Source organism: Histoplasma capsulatum, assembly GCF_000150115.1.
Source record: "Histoplasma capsulatum G186AR genomic scaffold supercont2.2, whole genome shotgun sequence".
NCBI lineage: Eukaryota > Fungi > Ascomycota > Eurotiomycetes > Onygenales > Ajellomycetaceae > Histoplasma > Histoplasma capsulatum.
The window spans coordinates 1,164,999-1,182,290 of NW_025544802.1; the positions used below are offsets into that span (position 1 = coordinate 1,164,999).

Below are 17,292 nucleotides of genomic sequence, written 5' to 3' on the forward strand. Positions count from 1 at the left end.
TGGAGCTGCATACTCGTATTGAATGCCATATAATTAGGGGTGATTTTCCTCCCAGTATCAACTATTCACTGCCTGATCTAAAGGAATTAGACCCTTTAAAAACTCTTAACAATGAGTTTTAGCCACTTGAATAATTGTCCCTCCCGTGATCCAAGAACGCTTCTAAAAATGCTAGAGCTTGCCGTTTCCAACCTTAGACGAGTGAGTGTGGACAGTGAAGCAAAATCATAACTATACGTCTCCTTTACATGCTATGAAGAATGGCTGAGATATCCCCGAACATCTATCTTAACTTCTGATCCATTTCAGTATGGATGGTGAGAAGGTTCAAGAGGTGTGGGTGGGAGACATTCCTTTTTGATCAAGACAAATACATGTTTTTCTATCATTCTTTTATTCGATGCTGTCATTATTTTCCAGTTCCAGAAAGCCTTGAATTGAATGGCAAGCATTCTCTCTTTGTCTGATTATCTCTAAGTAAAGGTCTGTTGGTGAGATCAACATAACTATCGTTTGGCTGCCTTGAGATGCTATGTTGCGGCATTATATCTTCACCTTTGAATTGGCATCTAAACGCATGAAAACGGTCAGGTTTAACTGCTATCCAAGAACAAGCAACGAATCTAAGTTCAGGAAGCGAGAGAGCGGTGTCGGAAGAAAAACATACTCGGATAAAATATAAAAGCCTTTACTAAAATCCTTCCTCTCCTCCAAGTTCTCATCGAGATTGTCCCCAAATTTCTATTTATAGTTTTCCTTCAATTTCGTTTTCCCTCTACTTTCCAGAGGATTTGTTCGTGCTCCGGCAGCTTTTCGAAGAGCTTTGGTTAAATGAAAATACTCGATGTCGGCAAGACGGGTTCCAGGCTTAGGAGAGTCATAGATGATACATTGTCTCGTGTCTAGGGTCAATACGACATGGTTAGACACCGCACAACCACCGCTTGATTTTCCCAAACGCTTTCCTCTTAACTAGTACTTACCCTCGTTCACCATTGTACGGTAGCGGTTGGCCCCGACGCAACGAGTTGCATCTAGAGTGTAGACATAAGTGGGCATGTAGATGTGAACCAATTTTGTTGACCGGGCCGAAATCTTGAGACAAATGATTATTGAAATAGGTTTTCTTTCAATATTTAGTATGTCGATTTTTTCAAGATATTGTTCTTCTATGATCCTCAAGGCATTGCTGTTATCGATCGAATTATGTATATTCGCAATTTAGCGTTCTTATTCCCTGTCCTCGAGCCGTATATTATAACCCTCCTGCTCTTTTCCCGTCCCAGGAAAAAGGAAAAAAAAAAAGCAAAGCCCGAAGAAACGAAAGCTTAATACATTGCCATGCTGATATTTTATGTTATTACAGAATGACTCAAAAAGTATGGATTGCCCTGACCAACGTAATATATGTATTGTACTTCACCCTTTCATTATATACCGATGCAACAACAGGAAAAGCAAAGAAGTGAGCGGTCTGTCAAGAGTGTTCAAGTCCACAATCGCCACCAGCTATATTTTTTGAACCGCTGGCTTTGATGGTATATTATTTTTCATCTCCCGCAGCGCATGCATAACATCGACCGGATTAGTTTTCTTCGTAGCTTTTTGGATTTCCGGATCCTTTGTGAGAGTTAGTTGCGCAAATAGTGACAGGATGGGCACTTCCCCATAAATCGGATGAGGAATAGATGGGCGAGGTTGGCTTACGTTGACCCTCATGAATACATTATGTAGCTGTTGGCCAGATAGACGCAATTAGTTGGGTTTCCCTTGGGGTTTTACCAGTTCATGAAGGATGAATATAGTGTGGCTGCGAGAGACGCATTCAAGGAAGTCAAAACAAAAACACAAAAACACAAGGGAGGAGACATTCCGTACCTTCTCATCGCCAATGTTGAATTTACCCTGGGTTTCTTTATGTTTCTCTACGAACGCTTGTAGCTTTTTGATTGGTTCTGATTGAGATATTTCGAGGCAGAATTCCACGTTCTGCTTTGTGTATTCATGGCCGGGCTGCAAAAGCGTAGGTAAGTCACTCCTATGCTTCTTTATAGCTTACTTTGACTTAAAAATAATGGGATGAACATACATAGACCTTGGTATCGTCTGGAAGCCCAGCAAGAATATGATTCAGGGCATTATTCATTTGTTCAGCAGTTCCCTCAAAGAATCGGCCGCATCCTGTCAGGATATTGTTCTATTAGTTTTAGAATACATCCACTCGATATCGGTTGGGCCGTTGTCAAGATGTATCTGGTCTGCACTCTATTCGAAACAACAAATATTAGGCTAGCGTCGTAGTCACATACCTCCAATGAAAAGCGTATCTCCTGTAAATACAACTCGTTGGTCACCGTCTTCCGCAAAATAGCAGATGCTATCCTGGGTGTGACATGGCGTATGCAGAGCAGTCACTTGAACGCGTTCTCCTATTTTGAACGTTTCCCCGTGTTTGGGAGTCTTGGTGACGGACAAGCAATCTCTACCCCCAATGATGGGCAGCTTGCCGAATTGCTCGAGCTGTATACACAGAGAAGAGTAAGCACTTTAGCAGAAAATATACAAAATTTATCATGCTTGCCATTAACGTCGAATGAAACGCACAATCCTCTCATTGCCACCGGCATGGTCAGGGTGACTGGAGAGAGTTTAGTTTACTCGAAGGTCCGCATTATTAAAGGGAAGGATTTGGATTACTAACTGATGCGTATTTATAATTGCTTTGAGATTGATTTTGCCGCTATCAATATGGGATTTAAGAGTAGGAATGACCCTATGCAATGGAAATTGGTCAGTGCCTGATGAGCGAAAAAGCTGCTTTCCAGGCGTCAAGGAAAGTCGCATACTCTGGAGGATGTGCAGGGTCCACGATCATCGCATCCTTTGACACTTCATCGGATATTAGATAGGCATAATTATTGCCCGTTCCCGTCCCTGTTGGTTTATATATACTTTAGCTCCTTGGGTCTATGAGCAGCGGCAAGAGAGAGTTTCGGGCTGAACTTACACATGGGAATAGATTCAATATGCATTTTGCGTTTGAATACCGATATACCGGGTGTTGCCAACCGACTGAAAGTCCTGCCTGCGATCATGAGTTATTGGGATCTCTATCCCATTCGGTGTGATGTGGGAGAGTTGTTGTTATTTCTAAACATTGGTAATCGTGAGGGGAATGATGGGGGAGGAATTACGTTGAGCCAAGCCAGGCATTCCGACCCGATCCGGGGCTATTCTTGCCCCGAGCCAACACGCCCCTATTCTGCATTGCATACAATTTTTTATCGTCTATATTACTACATTTGTATATTAAATACCACCGACGAAAATTTTTCCACCTAAGAAAATTGAAATTTTCTGTAGCATTGGCCCCTCGAACATCCTAGCCAACCGCTTGGTTTGACCAGTGTCCTGGGGAGTAAGGTTCATATGCATACTGCGTAGTATCACAGGATCCTAATGATGGATACTAGTACATTATGTACGTTTTCTAAACAACACCTATAGGTTTGTACTTCCAGTTTCCGTTTACATCCCATCCGTAATTCCGCAGCAAGTTCGAGTCCAAGTCCGCGTCCACATCTGCAGGGTCCTCAAGGCCTAGTGCGACTGCCCTAACATCCGTGTCAAATTCTGAGGCACCATACCCGTTGCCTATCTTGGACGTGTTTATATCCAGTTTATGTGAATATCGGTTAATCAAAGATCTGAGATGGCGGGCCCAATACCCGGTAGCATTGTGACAGGCTGCGTCAAGGTGACATGTTGAGAGGTATAGTCTCCTGGGCGTAGCCCACGTACTCGAGTTTAAGAGGTGGTCCAACCATAAATAAATCGCCTCGCTATATGGGTCTTCCTCCATAGCAGTGTTATCCTTATCGGCAAGGACACGAACTAACTCATCGCTTAGTGTGGTTAGAAATGTTGGCTGCTGTTGACATAGCTCTTTTAAAAATGTATCCCATGTCGAGAATGCACTTTCCATGGAACTTCCAAGACTGGAATAAGAATTAGCAAAGACGGCTTCTTTTCCGTGAAGGTGTTAATATACTGACGTTCTGCCAACTGGAACCAAAATACCGTGCTCCAAAAGCGTTTTGGAGACAGTCAGTTCTCCCTGCCGATATCTGCAAATCAGAGCGACATTTTTTAATCCCGGAAACGATTCCGATTTTCGGGAACCTCTTGTCGCATAACTTTCACTGAGGCTGTTCTCGCCAAGGACCGCGTTTTTCAATGTCCTTTGGATTTCATTTTTCGTGAATGGAAATACGCCATTTGGCTCTTGAACGTCCATGCCCGCATCGGCAACCTCGATATCCCCTAACCCGGCCCAATAAAACTCCCAAAGCCATTCCAGGGACCGGTGAGCTGCATTTCGAAGCACAGTAAGAGCGGGTAACTCCCTATGTGTTGCCTCGTGGCGCAGTTCCACAAATGAAGCTGGTAGGCCGAGTTCCATTGCCCTTTGGAACATAGTCTGTTTCCTCCCGTACAACTTCGAGTCAACTAGTCCGGTTACAAATCTGCGTTGCAAAGAGTAAGTAACCCGTGAACTTGTGGGGGCAAACGGCTAAATTGCCAAGAAGGGAATCGCTGAGAGTTAATATAGATATATATATATATATTTTGTTCGTTTGTTCGTTTGCTGAAACTAAAACAAAGTTTTAAAGGGAGTGGAAAGCGATAGCCATCTTACCTGCAAAAAGCTGCCGAGTAAGTTGCTCGAATGGAAAAGATAGAATGCTTTCTTGCATCATCATCATGTAGTATAGCATCAGTTAATAATGCGGTCGCCTCTACTGCATGCGGCAGGTTCCCGCGCAATTTCCAAACCCAGACCTGGTGGAGGAACGTAGGGGGCCGCAGGTTAACATTGGATGAAAATGAGAGGGAAAACAAATCAATTTGCATTTGAAATTATAAACATACTGTAGAGCATGCTCTTGCACGCATATCTGCAGGTTCCCCATCTGTGGTCATCGAGGGGTAAAATTTGCTGCGGATGGATAATAGTTCAGACAGCTCTTTCCATGGAGTAAACTGAAGTCGTGGCATGTTGGTTTACGGCACCGTTTGACAGAAGACTAGGCGCAAAAGAAAAGGTACGCAAATAAAGCAAACCCGCAGGTATGTGGGACGAATGGAACGGTTGAGAAACGTAATTTTGTACAGTGCAACTGTAATCGGTTTGGACGGGTCTTGGATAGTATTTCGGTGCCAGGAAGAAGAAACTGGATGCTCGTAGGGTGCCGGGCTAAGATGAGTAAGTCACAACAAGTTGTTCATGGGTTCTTGGTAGATTCAAAAAGAAGAATGGTGTCCCAAAAGGCGCAATCAACCTAAATTCCCATCGATGACTATCTGACGTTACTGGTCTGAAATCATAGCGGAACAAATAGGAATTAGCCACGTAAGTTGAACCTACTGTAGATAAGCCAAAAGCAGAGCTAACTTGCCCCTTTGTTCACCAGTCGTTAAAACAGTAACATTGGTTGTGATTGTATATTTATCGGTGCTTGCTGAAATCTTCGTGATGTGTGATGCGAAGGTTTGCAAATGAGGCGAAATTAGAGTTTGAACTAAAGCGAGCCTAAATGCTTGTTTGGCAGTGGAGCCAATCAGCGTAGAGAGTAAATGAGATTGCTACATTTCATAATGTCAAAATGCTGAATGATAATGATGCACACAGTTGCTCAAAGACAATGTATTCTCTACATTCTAAAATCGAGCGCTAAACGAGCACTCGAGGGCTAATGTTGCACGATTCCATTTTAAGGGTCAAAAATTTCTAGCAGAATGATACGCTTTGTCCACGCTATGCAAAATGACGCTCAAAAATAACACCACGCCTAGAAAATAATAGATTCAAAAAGACACAAGGATCTAAAATTTTCTTCCGCCAATTCAGCCATACACAGAACCAGTGTAAGACGGTCCAAACAAATGAGAGGGGAAAGTCATGGACTGTTGGTTCGACTTTGTAATAACGAAATCTGAGTCCTGTTCATCTTGGAAGTAAAACGACCTGCCGGCCATATCTAGATGATAGATAGGGCTACTCTCTGGATCATGTTGTTGAGAAGATAAAACCCACGGCTCATTTTGTTGAAGGTAAGAAGACGTTTCAAAGGGGCTGTAGAATGCTTGCATTTTCTGCTCGACCCGGAGCTTGGGATCCTCTGGCGTTGATATTTCATCTTGCTCTTGGTTTGCTCTTCTTCGGATGCAGTCATCGTCATCACCATTTCCTTGGTCGTTCGCCATGTCGGATTTATCTCGGCTCTCTTCGTCATCGCTGTCATCGTCATCTTGCAAAGACTCAACGGCATCAGGGTCAAACGTTTCCTCCAATTTCAGTCCCTTGCCCCCAGAGGTTTTTAGCGATATTCGAGACTCTGTGTCGTTTCCCAGTCTCAAATAATTGTCCATTGAATAATCCCACTGAGGTAGTTCTTCAGGCTTATCGTATAATCCCACACCGACGAGTTCTTCGCCAGGTTCATCCCTATCCGGAACTAAGGGTGGAGTTTCAGGTTCACTATCATGGTGGTGGGTGGGAGGATTGTCCGGTGTCGAGAGAGCGGTTGGAGCTGTCGAGATACTCGCCAAATCATTTGCCAACGGCATACTGTAGCAAGTTGAAGAGAGTAAGTAGTTTGTTGTAGGCGGGTCTGAAGAGAGCGATTCCATGATATATAGAGAGTTACGATGAGAAACATCCAGTTGGTAGTGTGGGAATTCCATTTGAGGATGTATTGGACGGCCATAGTGATTTGTAGCGTATTCTTGAGTGTATAATCCATTGTTGTTCATATATGCAGGCGACATAAGCATTTCCTTGTGCTCATATGTTCCATCCTGGCATGTGGACGGTGGTCGAATACCGGGATATGTAACATTTGAACGCGTCGGAGAAGGTAACGAATTTGCTGGGCTTTCGCTTGGGACGGCCCCCAGTAGAGCAGAATGGAAAGACAGTTCACGCATACTATTTCGAACAACACGACGCTGCCCATGACAATGGTTGAACATCATATCTCGCTTTCCAATCCGGCTAGGGCTATTATCAGCACTTGTAGTTTTAACTATGCGATGGTGAATTCGTCGTTGTGAAGTCGGGCCACCCTGGAAGGTAGTGAAGAATGGGACATTACTCGCTGAGCCCACAAATGAGGGCCGGTACCAACAGTTATCAGCCATGATGAAAGACTATCATTCATTAGAAATTTAATTTCGACTTGAAAGAATGGACGAAAGAAAATATGTGGGATCAAGTTGAATATTAAAAGGCTACAAGGTCAGTATGTAAGCCGTGATTTCGGGGTTCGAGGAATGCACATGTAATGGGGAACCAGCCTAGGAGGTGAATCGAAAACCACTAGCTGTGCAAGTTTACAGATGGGATTCTCATGTCAAATAATAAGGAAGTGAATAAATGGTCCGTTTCTGATACCAGAGATCTGGGCGGTTTGAGGACAGTGTCGTCAGAACCCCGACATCCGCCATGGTAGGGCAAGGCCCTTGGAAGCAGGGGAAATGACATGAAGGTGATGGGTCTAAAACAGCCGAGCTGTTGGTGGTCCCAAGATAGTCAAATCCGCAAAAAAAAGGTTCAGGAGACAAAAAACAAAAGCGAAGGTGGTATTATTTAGCAGCCGAGCACACGAAGTTTCGCGTTTGGGGTACCCTGAATATCAATTCAATGGATTAGCGAGAAGTGGTCCGGGGCCACAAGCCATCACCCACGTCTTCCTTGTAAGCATTCCGCGCAGAACTTGGACGCTGCATTCGGAGCCACTAAAACTTACTTGAGTCGATGGGCCCTGGTCATGGAACAGGGGTTGTTGACGCGCCAGAAATGTTCCGTGTTTGCAGACATCATACATACATGATGCCATTGTTGCATGCGGATTTAGCCTCTTGCACAGCACCTTTCCCTATTTCGTTACTGGTCTCGGAATTCAAGAGTGGAGCAGCCATTGCAAAAGAACAAAAAATAATGTCTGTGTTAGGGTTTCCAAAACATCCAACACAAGTAATACAGGGAACTCCGCACTAGGTAACTAGATAATTGAGAAATGCGGTTGGCTTACTCCAACGAACACCTCGGCTTGCTAACTAGGGAAGGACCAAGGAATGGCTCGTCTGAATCCAAGCACATAATCATCTGCTCAAAACTCACGGTGTCATTCACCCAGATTACGGTGCATCTCTCTTTGGTTCCTCGGTGCTCAGGAGCATGTTACCAAACCTGTGCCACAGCTTTCTAATTCAACATGTTGGATATTCGAACCTGTCCCCACTACTGGCCCGTGAAGTCACAGGAATGCGGCAACAGTGGGGAGAAAGAAAAAAGAAAAAAGAAAAAAAAAAGCCAAAAAGCAACCAATAATAGAGCTAATTGGGAGCGATATGAGAGATACCTGCAAACTTTCTACGCAAAGATAACGCGTCGTTACTAACTTCCAATTGACCAGAAGGTTTTGGCTGACCTATCTGACTCTTGGCTTCATGATAGGGGCCGCACATGGTCTTAAAATGGCAGGGAAGATGTGGCCCTATGAAAGAATATCATCGATCAAACCCTGTTCTGGATTCAAGGGGTGAGTCGGGGCGGTCAAGAGAGCCCTGAGCAACGAAGTTTTTTCTGGGAAATTATGCAAACCTCGCATGGCGATAACTTATTACAGTACTCATTGATCAAAGACAAACAATCTCCAACTAGACTGGCTCTTCATCAGATTCAAGTCTTCGCAAACCGGCTCGCAGCGAATCCTCAGATATGCCGGAACTGATCGAGATCAAGGTTTGAACTCGAGTGATGCTCCATCAATGAATCTATGACTGCATAAGAACGGTGAGAGAGTTGAGAGAGTTGTTGGCGAACTACGAAGGACCTCTCGGGTGGGTCTATTTCTGGAACAGCAACAATCCAAGGCAAAGTTTCGTGACAATTACGGTACGATGGTCCGTTGATGGACCATTAATTGCACCTAGGCTAATGGATTAGTGGTAAAGTGATACTTAATGGGGATTATAATTTAGGGGCGATTTAGGGCCGAACACTGTCATTATACCTAGAACTCAGTTGATCACACCAATATAATGCCCGATCATAGGCTCCAGCCAGCCCAACATTGCAGCCTCCTGTTACATTATTTGTTCCTTGAAATTTGTGTCGTGTGCAAAGGTTTCGTTCCACAGCTCCACAGCAGGAATCCACACCGTAAATACTAGAGAATAGGATTCTGTTAGCCACCCGCCACTGGCACATTTTGGCGATGCGGTGGCTGGAGCCCTTTACGCAGTAAACTAGAGGTTTGGCCAAACGTTGCTAGGAAGAACAGCCAGTTGCAACCGATATTCAGGGGTTTTCGTCTCGACCAGGGAAGCCCAGTCGGAAGGTATTCTTTCGGTATGAGCTCGGGCGCTGCGGAGCGCTGCGGAGTCAGCAAGTCGCCCAGTTACTGCGTATAACAAAATAAAATACATTTTGTCCCCTCCTTTCGGTGCAATTCAGCGCCGTTTGTCTGTTCATGTACCACGGTTACCAGCACCCAGTCATTGGCCAGTAATGGTGGGCACTGGAATTTTCCCAATTTGCAATTCGAGCCTAGTTGCCAAGAAGGGCATCTTGTGATGTACTCGAGGTATGAAATGTTCTTGCCCTCATCGCAGGCTGAAGAAAAAATTCGCCTACACTGGTGGATCATCTCAAGCCATTTTGAAACGCCTTTCCTGGAGCGTCCCCCAAAGCATGTCGCCAATCATGGCAAGTACGGCTCAGGAATGTATTGTCAAACGGATGGAGACCGACTTTCAGCTTGTGATTTGAAAATTATGATGATATTTTTTTTTTTTTTTTTGGACAGCTGGGTCCAGGAAGCTCGACATGTCATGGCAATAATGTGAAGAAACCCTTCGCCCTTGGGTTTTCTGCAGTATCATGACTCATCAGCAGGACCATTAGAAATCCAACCTGATAATTTTGAATTTATGCACTATTTATATCATTTGCATCCATTGCTGTGATGGGACCACCAGATGGGTGCTGATTGGCAGCCAAATTGATTGTTTTATGGAATCATGACGATTATCCAGTACTGCCTAACCTTGTCCAGAGATCTGGACCTAAAAACGATCCACTGTTTTACTTCAGTCCACGGAACCTTTCGATAGGCGTATCGACACGCCACAATGCGGGTGGACCCCGCTTGGACTGGTTAATCAAACTGGGTTTTGCCGGAGTCTCCTCACACAGCCCCGGATTTGAATTCTTGAGACAGGTAAACAAGCAACCTCCATCATGCAAACAAGGAGCTCAATTCTGGGACGTGTCCGTAAATCAGCCTTGACCTTACTTTGGTAACATGTAACCCTCAAATTGGGCTTGGTGGGCGCATCAAGCAGCATTGCCAAATGTTGGCCATGGAAACTATGACTCGATGAGGCTGGCACCGCCAATCCTCCACCTACAGCGTTTGGTGCCATCGCTGAAGTGGAATCCGAATGTGTCGAGGACTTGGCTGCCTCTAATTGATAATTACAACTGATCAACATAAGTGAACACCTTCGGCATTCGTTCCTCCATACTCCGTAGTATTATCGATACGACCAGTTGTCGCTCTTGGCTCCTAGTTTTTTGTTTTTCATCTGATCCCCGTGAGCGCTAGCCAAGGGATGAATTTTTGAACCACACACCAAACCCAAATGCTCATTTCCAAATTAAGCAAGTTGATGAAGATTGAGGGTGATGAGGAGGAGTGTGAGATTGCATGTGTCATGCTAACTGAGGGAGTATCTAACGCGCTAAACGCAAAGATTCCCAGCCTCAAGGCTCCTGGGGCAAAAGCGCTCAGTTCCCACCAGCGCCAACCGATAGGGGGTTGAACCATCCAATCCAATCCCTCCAACACAGACTTCTAGATCAATCAGCTACATCACCGGCGCACAGTCCATTTTCCTCCCTCGTGAGAAATTGGCTCTGCCCAGCAGTAATGAGAATAGCGAGCGGAGCCAATCACAAATTTCAAGAGTTTCAGACCTCAAACAAGACTAATCGACCAGATGTCAGCACCAACTTCATTATTATTGGCTCACAACAATACTGTTGTCACAAGGCTCAAATGTTAGGCCACTGGGGCAAAAGAGCTTGATCACCACCAGCGCTATGCTGGTAGGAGTGGGGATGAACCAATCTAAACCCCCAAAATCAAAAATCCAGAGGACATGCCGTCGGTAACTAACGATTCCCACCTGCTGGCAGCAGTTTAATGGAGCTCGAAAATTGTTCTTTGTCCTATCACAGATGGTGCCCTCCAGAAAGGTGAGACGGGAAACCCGCAAGTTACAACTGCTATCATCCGAGTTAACCAAACCAAACCTGATCAAAATCTTTGCAACCTTGGCCGAAGTTGGAAGCTGGTATCCCAGCCCAACCTTATTAGCTTTGCATATTGAAATGGGCCGCATGGGCCGGTATTTTTCTTGGTCTTCGTCACATCGAGCGGTTACCGAACCACTGCGTGCTCCACATTTATTACGGAAGATACCTTGGAAGCACCGTGCTGAAAACCCGAGTTCTCGACTTTTACCTTTTATGCGATGAAGCGATAGGCCCATGACCCAGTCCAGCGGTCCAGCACTGGAAATGCGAGTTTTCCGAGCGAGTCGTGCGCAACTTGCATACGCATTCATGGTCCACCAGAATTCTAGGCGGCAAGATTTTCAATAGAAAAATCTGACTTATTTCATGAACTGAAAACTGTCACATCCTGTGTAAATGGTATATGTTTCCGACGCCACTACTTCAATAATTCTCGGTTGTGATGCACGAAATGTCGTGATGCAAAGAGAGCATCCCTAGCCATTATCACGATACCTTGGGTTTGGCGAGCCGATTCATTTGATTCTGTGTGGACTGTGGGGATAAAAAAGAAACTACGTTACGAAAATCCCCTCAAAACATGGGCACTGTAAAATTGGACCGCGATGGACATATTTTATGCAACTCCACTTCCACACACAGACAACGCCGGAGGGCCAAGAGAGGAAATAGGGCATACTGCGCACACATTTTGTTTGGCCAGGATAAACATCACGACCAGCCGACGGAAATCCATTATTTTTCGTAATCGGTCATCGCAACATTGTCAAGGGTTTTCCATGGACATGGTTTTCACCCAGTCCGCTGCCGTAAATGCCCTTGCCTCAATGCCACCAATTTTCTAGGTCAGAGTGAGGGGCAAGGATTCTTTGTCTCAAGCGAGTGATTTACATAAAAATTCGGTTGATGATGAGGGATGATCTAACCCCCACCACTTACATGGCTCTGACAGGGGCCATACTCTGCTCAGATAGCGCCTAGCTACTCACTCACTAGCATTCAACATGACCAAGCAGAAGGGTGACAAGCCTGCAAGCAGCACGAGACATGTGTCTTCCACATCAAACTTTCGCCGCATCAGAGGACATGTGCCAAAGCCAACGACTGCTTGTTCCCAGGCTCATTTTGCTTTCTTTTTCCTTTCGTTTCTTTTCTCTTTCCCCTCCCCAAAGGCGGTGTACGCAGTAATTTTTGAATGTTTACTTCAAAAACTGGCTTAACACACGGCATCGCAGACATGGGCACACCACTCCACTAATTTGCTCACAACATACCTGTAGAGGCTCCGCAACTCCTGCCCCTGCCGTGTTGGAGCAGGAATACAAAAACAACTGATGCTCAGGCTTCTTAGAATGTCGTCTGGAATGTGCAGGGTTCAAGCAACAGCATGGATGCATACTTCTTCTAAAGTCTCATAACAGAGCGATGCGGCAAGAGGCTGACTAAACCACAGCGTTCAATCTCGGAACTACGCGGTGTAGATCTATCTGACTTTCGAGCCTGGCAGGTCCTTTTTCTCAACCAAGCTTGAAGCACTCAGTGATTGACAAGACTTCCTTCGCTCAACCTTCTCCATTAAGACCCCGGCTGTTCTCGGAATGTTCCCTCCTGAGGACCCCTTAATGTTGTGTCCAGGTTAGAGATCGACAACGTAATAAGTTTGCTCATGCATATCTCCCATCCCCAAAGGAACTTGCCTCATTCACCTTGCATGCCGCTCATGATCTTCTCCGAATATGACCCATCAGCCTCACCAACTCTATTGTCCGATGATCTTGAAAAGGTAAGGCCATGGATGCATCCTCTGGATAAAACCCCGATGATACGGTCCACATAGAAGTCACTGTTACCGATAGTTGAAGCACGTCCACAGAATTATCGTGAACTGATCCAGCTGTATTTGCAGGAATATGTCGACTGCGCACTCTTTTTTGATAGAACCCTGTAAACGATGTCTGGAAGCCTGAGCCCATCTGTACTCCTCGTGTGATGCATGAACAAACAAGTCTCTTCATGCACTATACCTCCGTCATCTTCTGAGGTTACATGTAATGCTAATATCGATGCAAAATAGCTTCTGTCGAGACCGATCTGACAGGTACCAACAACTTCCATGCTTACTTGCATATTGTTGAAAATACACGCTCATGCATAAATATAACTGACACCTGAGGGAGGTGGAAGGAAATATTGGACCAAATGGGAACAGCCCCCAGATATCGAGACTGATGTAACTTCCAATTCAACTCGCACATCCTGTTACTGACCAACTGAACCTTGAGAACTCTCAGAAAGAGCTGTCTACATGAGTGGAAATATCCCTTGTAACTCCACGTGTGGCTTCGCTTATTGACAAAATTGTCTTCGTCCTCAAAAGCCAATAAGCCCCTCTACTTTTCTCTTGCAACCATTATCGGCCCCAGTTGATGCTTTTACCACAGAGCCCCACTTACAGGAACGACAAAAATAAAACCCTGTTTTGCTGGTAATTTTTCAGGCATCCTTCGCTGCTTTCATGCTACGACGTCAGAGGGCCTTTCTGTCCACCCCTTCCTTCGTTCACACCTGTGGAGACGAAAATTTCCGCTTTCACTTACCTGCTACCTCCATGTCCATCCACCCCTCCATCTGCCCATTTATTCCTTGACAGTACCCGTTTCAGCAGCTACAGAAATTACCTTCCGCGGATTGATTTTGAGCCAGCGGCCTTCATTCCCTACTTTGAATCAGAGGTTTAAAATAGACCCGCACTAGTCCAGGAGCTCTCTCTTTGTCCAACTCGGTGTTCGCTCCCCTATTTGTCAGATTAAAAAAGAGAAAAGATGGGCGTCCACTTTGCCACTGGACGCCCTTCATTGTCAAAAGAAATTGAGATGTATCCAAGGTGCCTGACAGCCTGCTTGCGTACCTCCAAAAGAAATCAAAACGAAAAAAAAAAAAAAAAGAAAAAAAAAATCATCAGGCCTCTTCCGCCCTTCGGCTCATATTAACTTATCCGTCGTACAGATACAGCACACCTGCACATAACAAATTACGGCTGGTCTGTTTTCCTACCAAGGCATACGAGAATGTTATTTCCGATGCTTCACGTCATATGGAGTTTCAATATTTCGTAAAGTAAGATGGTTGTTGATTAGATTGATAGGCCAGCTATCCTGCATAAGCCAGCGATTCAAGGCAGACATCCGAAAGTAAGATGAAAATAATGACATTTATGTATGATTCATTACATCACGGCTATCTCTATGTCCCTCCATCCAGGTCGCCATTTATGATTTGGGAATGCCTGTTGTATGAAAACGATATTAATATTCTCTTAAGCTTACATTGCAACGAAACGCTCTCCCAACACCGGAACAAGAAAAACCTTGGGTCTTGAAAAAATACTGATAAATTAATATGGTTAATAACTTCGGACATTTTTCAGTAACTATGTATCGAGTAGTCGGCGGCACAAATTCCGCTTTATTAAATCTGCACCGTGCAGGGGAAAATGAGAGTAGCAACCCAAGGATTTCAAACTCTTTGAGTTGAAGGGACGTTCAAAATGAAACATAAGTCGTCATCTGAAGCCTGCTCCATCTTGCAAACCTTGTTGCCAGTGTAAGAATATCGTTTTCCACCCCTAGCAACCTTGTTGGAGCCTTGAACCTCCCATTCAAAAATACGCGTTCTCCCAGACAAGAAGCAATTTGCGCAATTAGCATATGAATCGCACAGGGCGAATTGCGGCATCAAGCGGCATCCAAGCGGCTCAGAGCAAGGTGAGACAAAGTACCATGCAAGGAGGTCCCGTATGCGCATCTCCATTGTTTGGTTTCCAGCTCCTGTACAACTCGATATCCGCCACTTCCCTGTCAAGGTTGCTCTTCCGTTGAGCATGAGAGTTCAAGGGCTCTTAACGAGTGCAGAGGAGCACAACAGGACGACAATCACCTACTTCTCCTGCTCTTGACAGAGTAGAAGTGGTGAAAAGGTCGAATCGATCGTAAAACCCCCGTTTTGAGTAGGAAGAGATGCCGATTGAGCCAAAATTTAGAAGAACTAAAAAAAAAAATTTGCCCATCCATTATGACTGGGCCTTCCTTGTTTATCGAAGTAGTTAGGTATTCGTTCTCGGGAGAATCCTCCTTTAGTTTGCTGAATAACGTCCTCAAGGGGTCCATGATATCCACATTTTACCAACCAGCCGGAAATTCGCTTGAACATGTATTTTGTTGACGGACAAGTGTCTCTAACCTATTTCCTGCAGCGCTAATACAACACGGTCAAACATTCCCCAACCCAAGTGGGTTCTCCGTATCCTTTGTTTTAAGGAGATATTGGCAAACGTCCTTTTCGGAGAAGTGGAATATCAAATCATCCTCAGAGGAACCGTTTCCATGCTCTCCACCAGTCGGCCATCTCCACGATACCTCCTCCAACTTATCCAATTCACGCAGAATCCGAAGCGCACCCCTCCAACTTCCACTGAGTAGCTGCAGGCCGTCCATCTCCAGTATCTTTAGAGAGTTTCGATGACGATCTACTGTCTTCCGGAGCTCCTGTTCATGGAATGGCACGGCAACGAGTGATAGAGCCTGCAGGTGTGGCCACTCGCAATCAGGAAGCAATCGATACAGACTGATATGCGGTGGAGCTGTATGGAGAGAATAATCACGGATATCCAGATTCACGGAGCGCACAGTCTCAGTATCGAAAAACGCCTTCGTTAAGCTAGCAAAATGTTGTATCTCCTCATAGTGCTGGTCTGTAGATATGACGAAACCAAACTCAGGGTTCTGTTGCGACCACCAACGCACTGCAAACGACAAGTGTTCTGCCTTATGCACGACACTTTTGATAGCATCGCATTCAGCTTTCTTCGGTCGAAAAAGTTGTGTTTGTTTAGGAGCGTCCAATTCGACGGCAAAGACGGAAGGGAATATTTTGTGCTTGGAAAGCTGAGAGAAAATTCCTTTGAAAGATTGCGCAAATCTTTGTTCGATGTCAAACGCCAGGTACTGACCTCGAGATGCCATCACATTTAAAATAATGTTCGAACATGTCTCATCCGAATTTAGCCACTCCAAGATCGTAGCCATTGAACAACTTCTGTAATTATTTTTATTTATTGTTTCGATGTTCCCCAGCACTTTAAACGAGAGTACACGACGGAACCTGGACAAAGCGACCCCTATCCTTTCTAGATGAGTGCCATGCTTAATGGCAACTTGTTGATCAGCAAATTGAGCTTTATATTTTTCAATAGAATTTGCTATCATCCGCAAGGTTGCAATGTCCAAAGAGGGAGAAACTGTTTCAGCTCCCTCCAACTTCAGAGCACTCAGAGCCTGCTTAATTTCACAGATTCGGAATAGGATTCCATTGAATTGTTCTGCCTCCACCGTCCTTTGTCTCGAATTAAAAGCTCTTGTAACTGTCCAGCCAATGGAATTGAAATGGAGGTCACACTCTGCTATTAGGCGGATCCTCGCTCGCTGGTCTTCGATGTCTCCGTAGAAACATAGGCATAGCTTGATGGCTGTGATAGACTTGCGAAAAATAGGATGGTTCGATACTGCTTCCAGTGTCGATATCGACTTCGTGGTGATCCTGATACTGAGTGTATCAAAAAGGAAATTCGAACTGGCGTTACAGAACCATTTTGACGTGAGGCGGAGGTTCTGAATGTCCACGATAGATCCTTTGAGATAAGAACAGCAGTGTATTAAAATTTCAGGAGGAAGTCTTTCAATGGTTCTCGAGGCCATTGCTGGTTGGTTTTTCAATAGCTAATTATATATGAAACGCCACGTTCACGGAAGACCAGCCTTGGACATATTGCTGAAGCTGGAGAGAGGAGCGGATGCCACAATGACTCCCTGCGGGCTCGATATGTCGTTCATGAGATACTACGAAAG

At 45.0% G+C, this 17,292-nt stretch overlaps 5 protein-coding genes across 5 annotated transcripts; all 5 read right to left on the reverse strand.

The window, feature by feature from the left end:
* Positions 1–1,509: 1,509 nt before the first annotated feature.
* Positions 1,510–5,403, reverse strand: HCBG_01615 (hydroxyacylglutathione hydrolase; the record flags this gene model as incomplete). The annotated part of the gene is made up of 13 exons (XM_045428664.1): positions 1,510–1,620; positions 1,708–1,734; positions 2,090–2,181; positions 2,310–2,520; positions 2,605–2,638; positions 2,702–2,773; positions 2,847–2,934; positions 3,008–3,085; positions 3,318–3,456; positions 3,533–3,998; positions 4,056–4,526; positions 4,700–4,842; positions 4,933–5,403. 13 exons carry the CDS (start codon positions 5,056–5,058, stop codon positions 1,510–1,512), a joined length of 2,058 nt encoding a protein of 685 aa, XP_045290450.1.
* Positions 5,404–5,694: 291 nt separating this feature from the next.
* On the reverse strand, positions 5,695–7,524 carry HCBG_01616 (uncharacterized protein; the record flags this gene model as incomplete). The annotated part of the gene is made up of 1 exon (XM_045428665.1): positions 5,695–7,524. One exon carries the CDS (start codon positions 7,201–7,203, stop codon positions 5,908–5,910), a length of 1,296 nt encoding a protein of 431 aa, XP_045290451.1.
* A 2,914-nt stretch (positions 7,525–10,438) lies between these two features.
* On the reverse strand, positions 10,439–11,700 carry HCBG_01617 (uncharacterized protein; the record flags this gene model as incomplete). The annotated part of the gene is made up of 3 exons (XM_045428666.1): positions 10,439–10,535; positions 10,597–10,637; positions 11,104–11,700. 3 exons carry the CDS (start codon positions 11,698–11,700, stop codon positions 10,439–10,441), a joined length of 735 nt encoding a protein of 244 aa, XP_045290452.1.
* A 455-nt stretch (positions 11,701–12,155) lies between these two features.
* On the reverse strand, positions 12,156–13,362 carry HCBG_01618 (uncharacterized protein; the record flags this gene model as incomplete). Its single annotated transcript, XM_045428667.1, has 3 exons — positions 12,156–12,230; positions 12,664–12,748; positions 13,148–13,362. 3 exons carry the CDS (start codon positions 13,360–13,362, stop codon positions 12,156–12,158), a joined length of 375 nt encoding a protein of 124 aa, XP_045290453.1.
* Positions 13,363–15,657: 2,295 nt separating this feature from the next.
* Positions 15,658–17,142, reverse strand: HCBG_01619 (uncharacterized protein; the record flags this gene model as incomplete). Its single annotated transcript, XM_045428668.1, has 1 exon — positions 15,658–17,142. The coding sequence occupies one exon, from the start codon at positions 17,140–17,142 to the stop codon at positions 15,658–15,660; it is 1,485 nt and encodes a 494-aa protein (XP_045290454.1).
* Between the last annotated feature and the right edge of the window lie 150 nt (positions 17,143–17,292).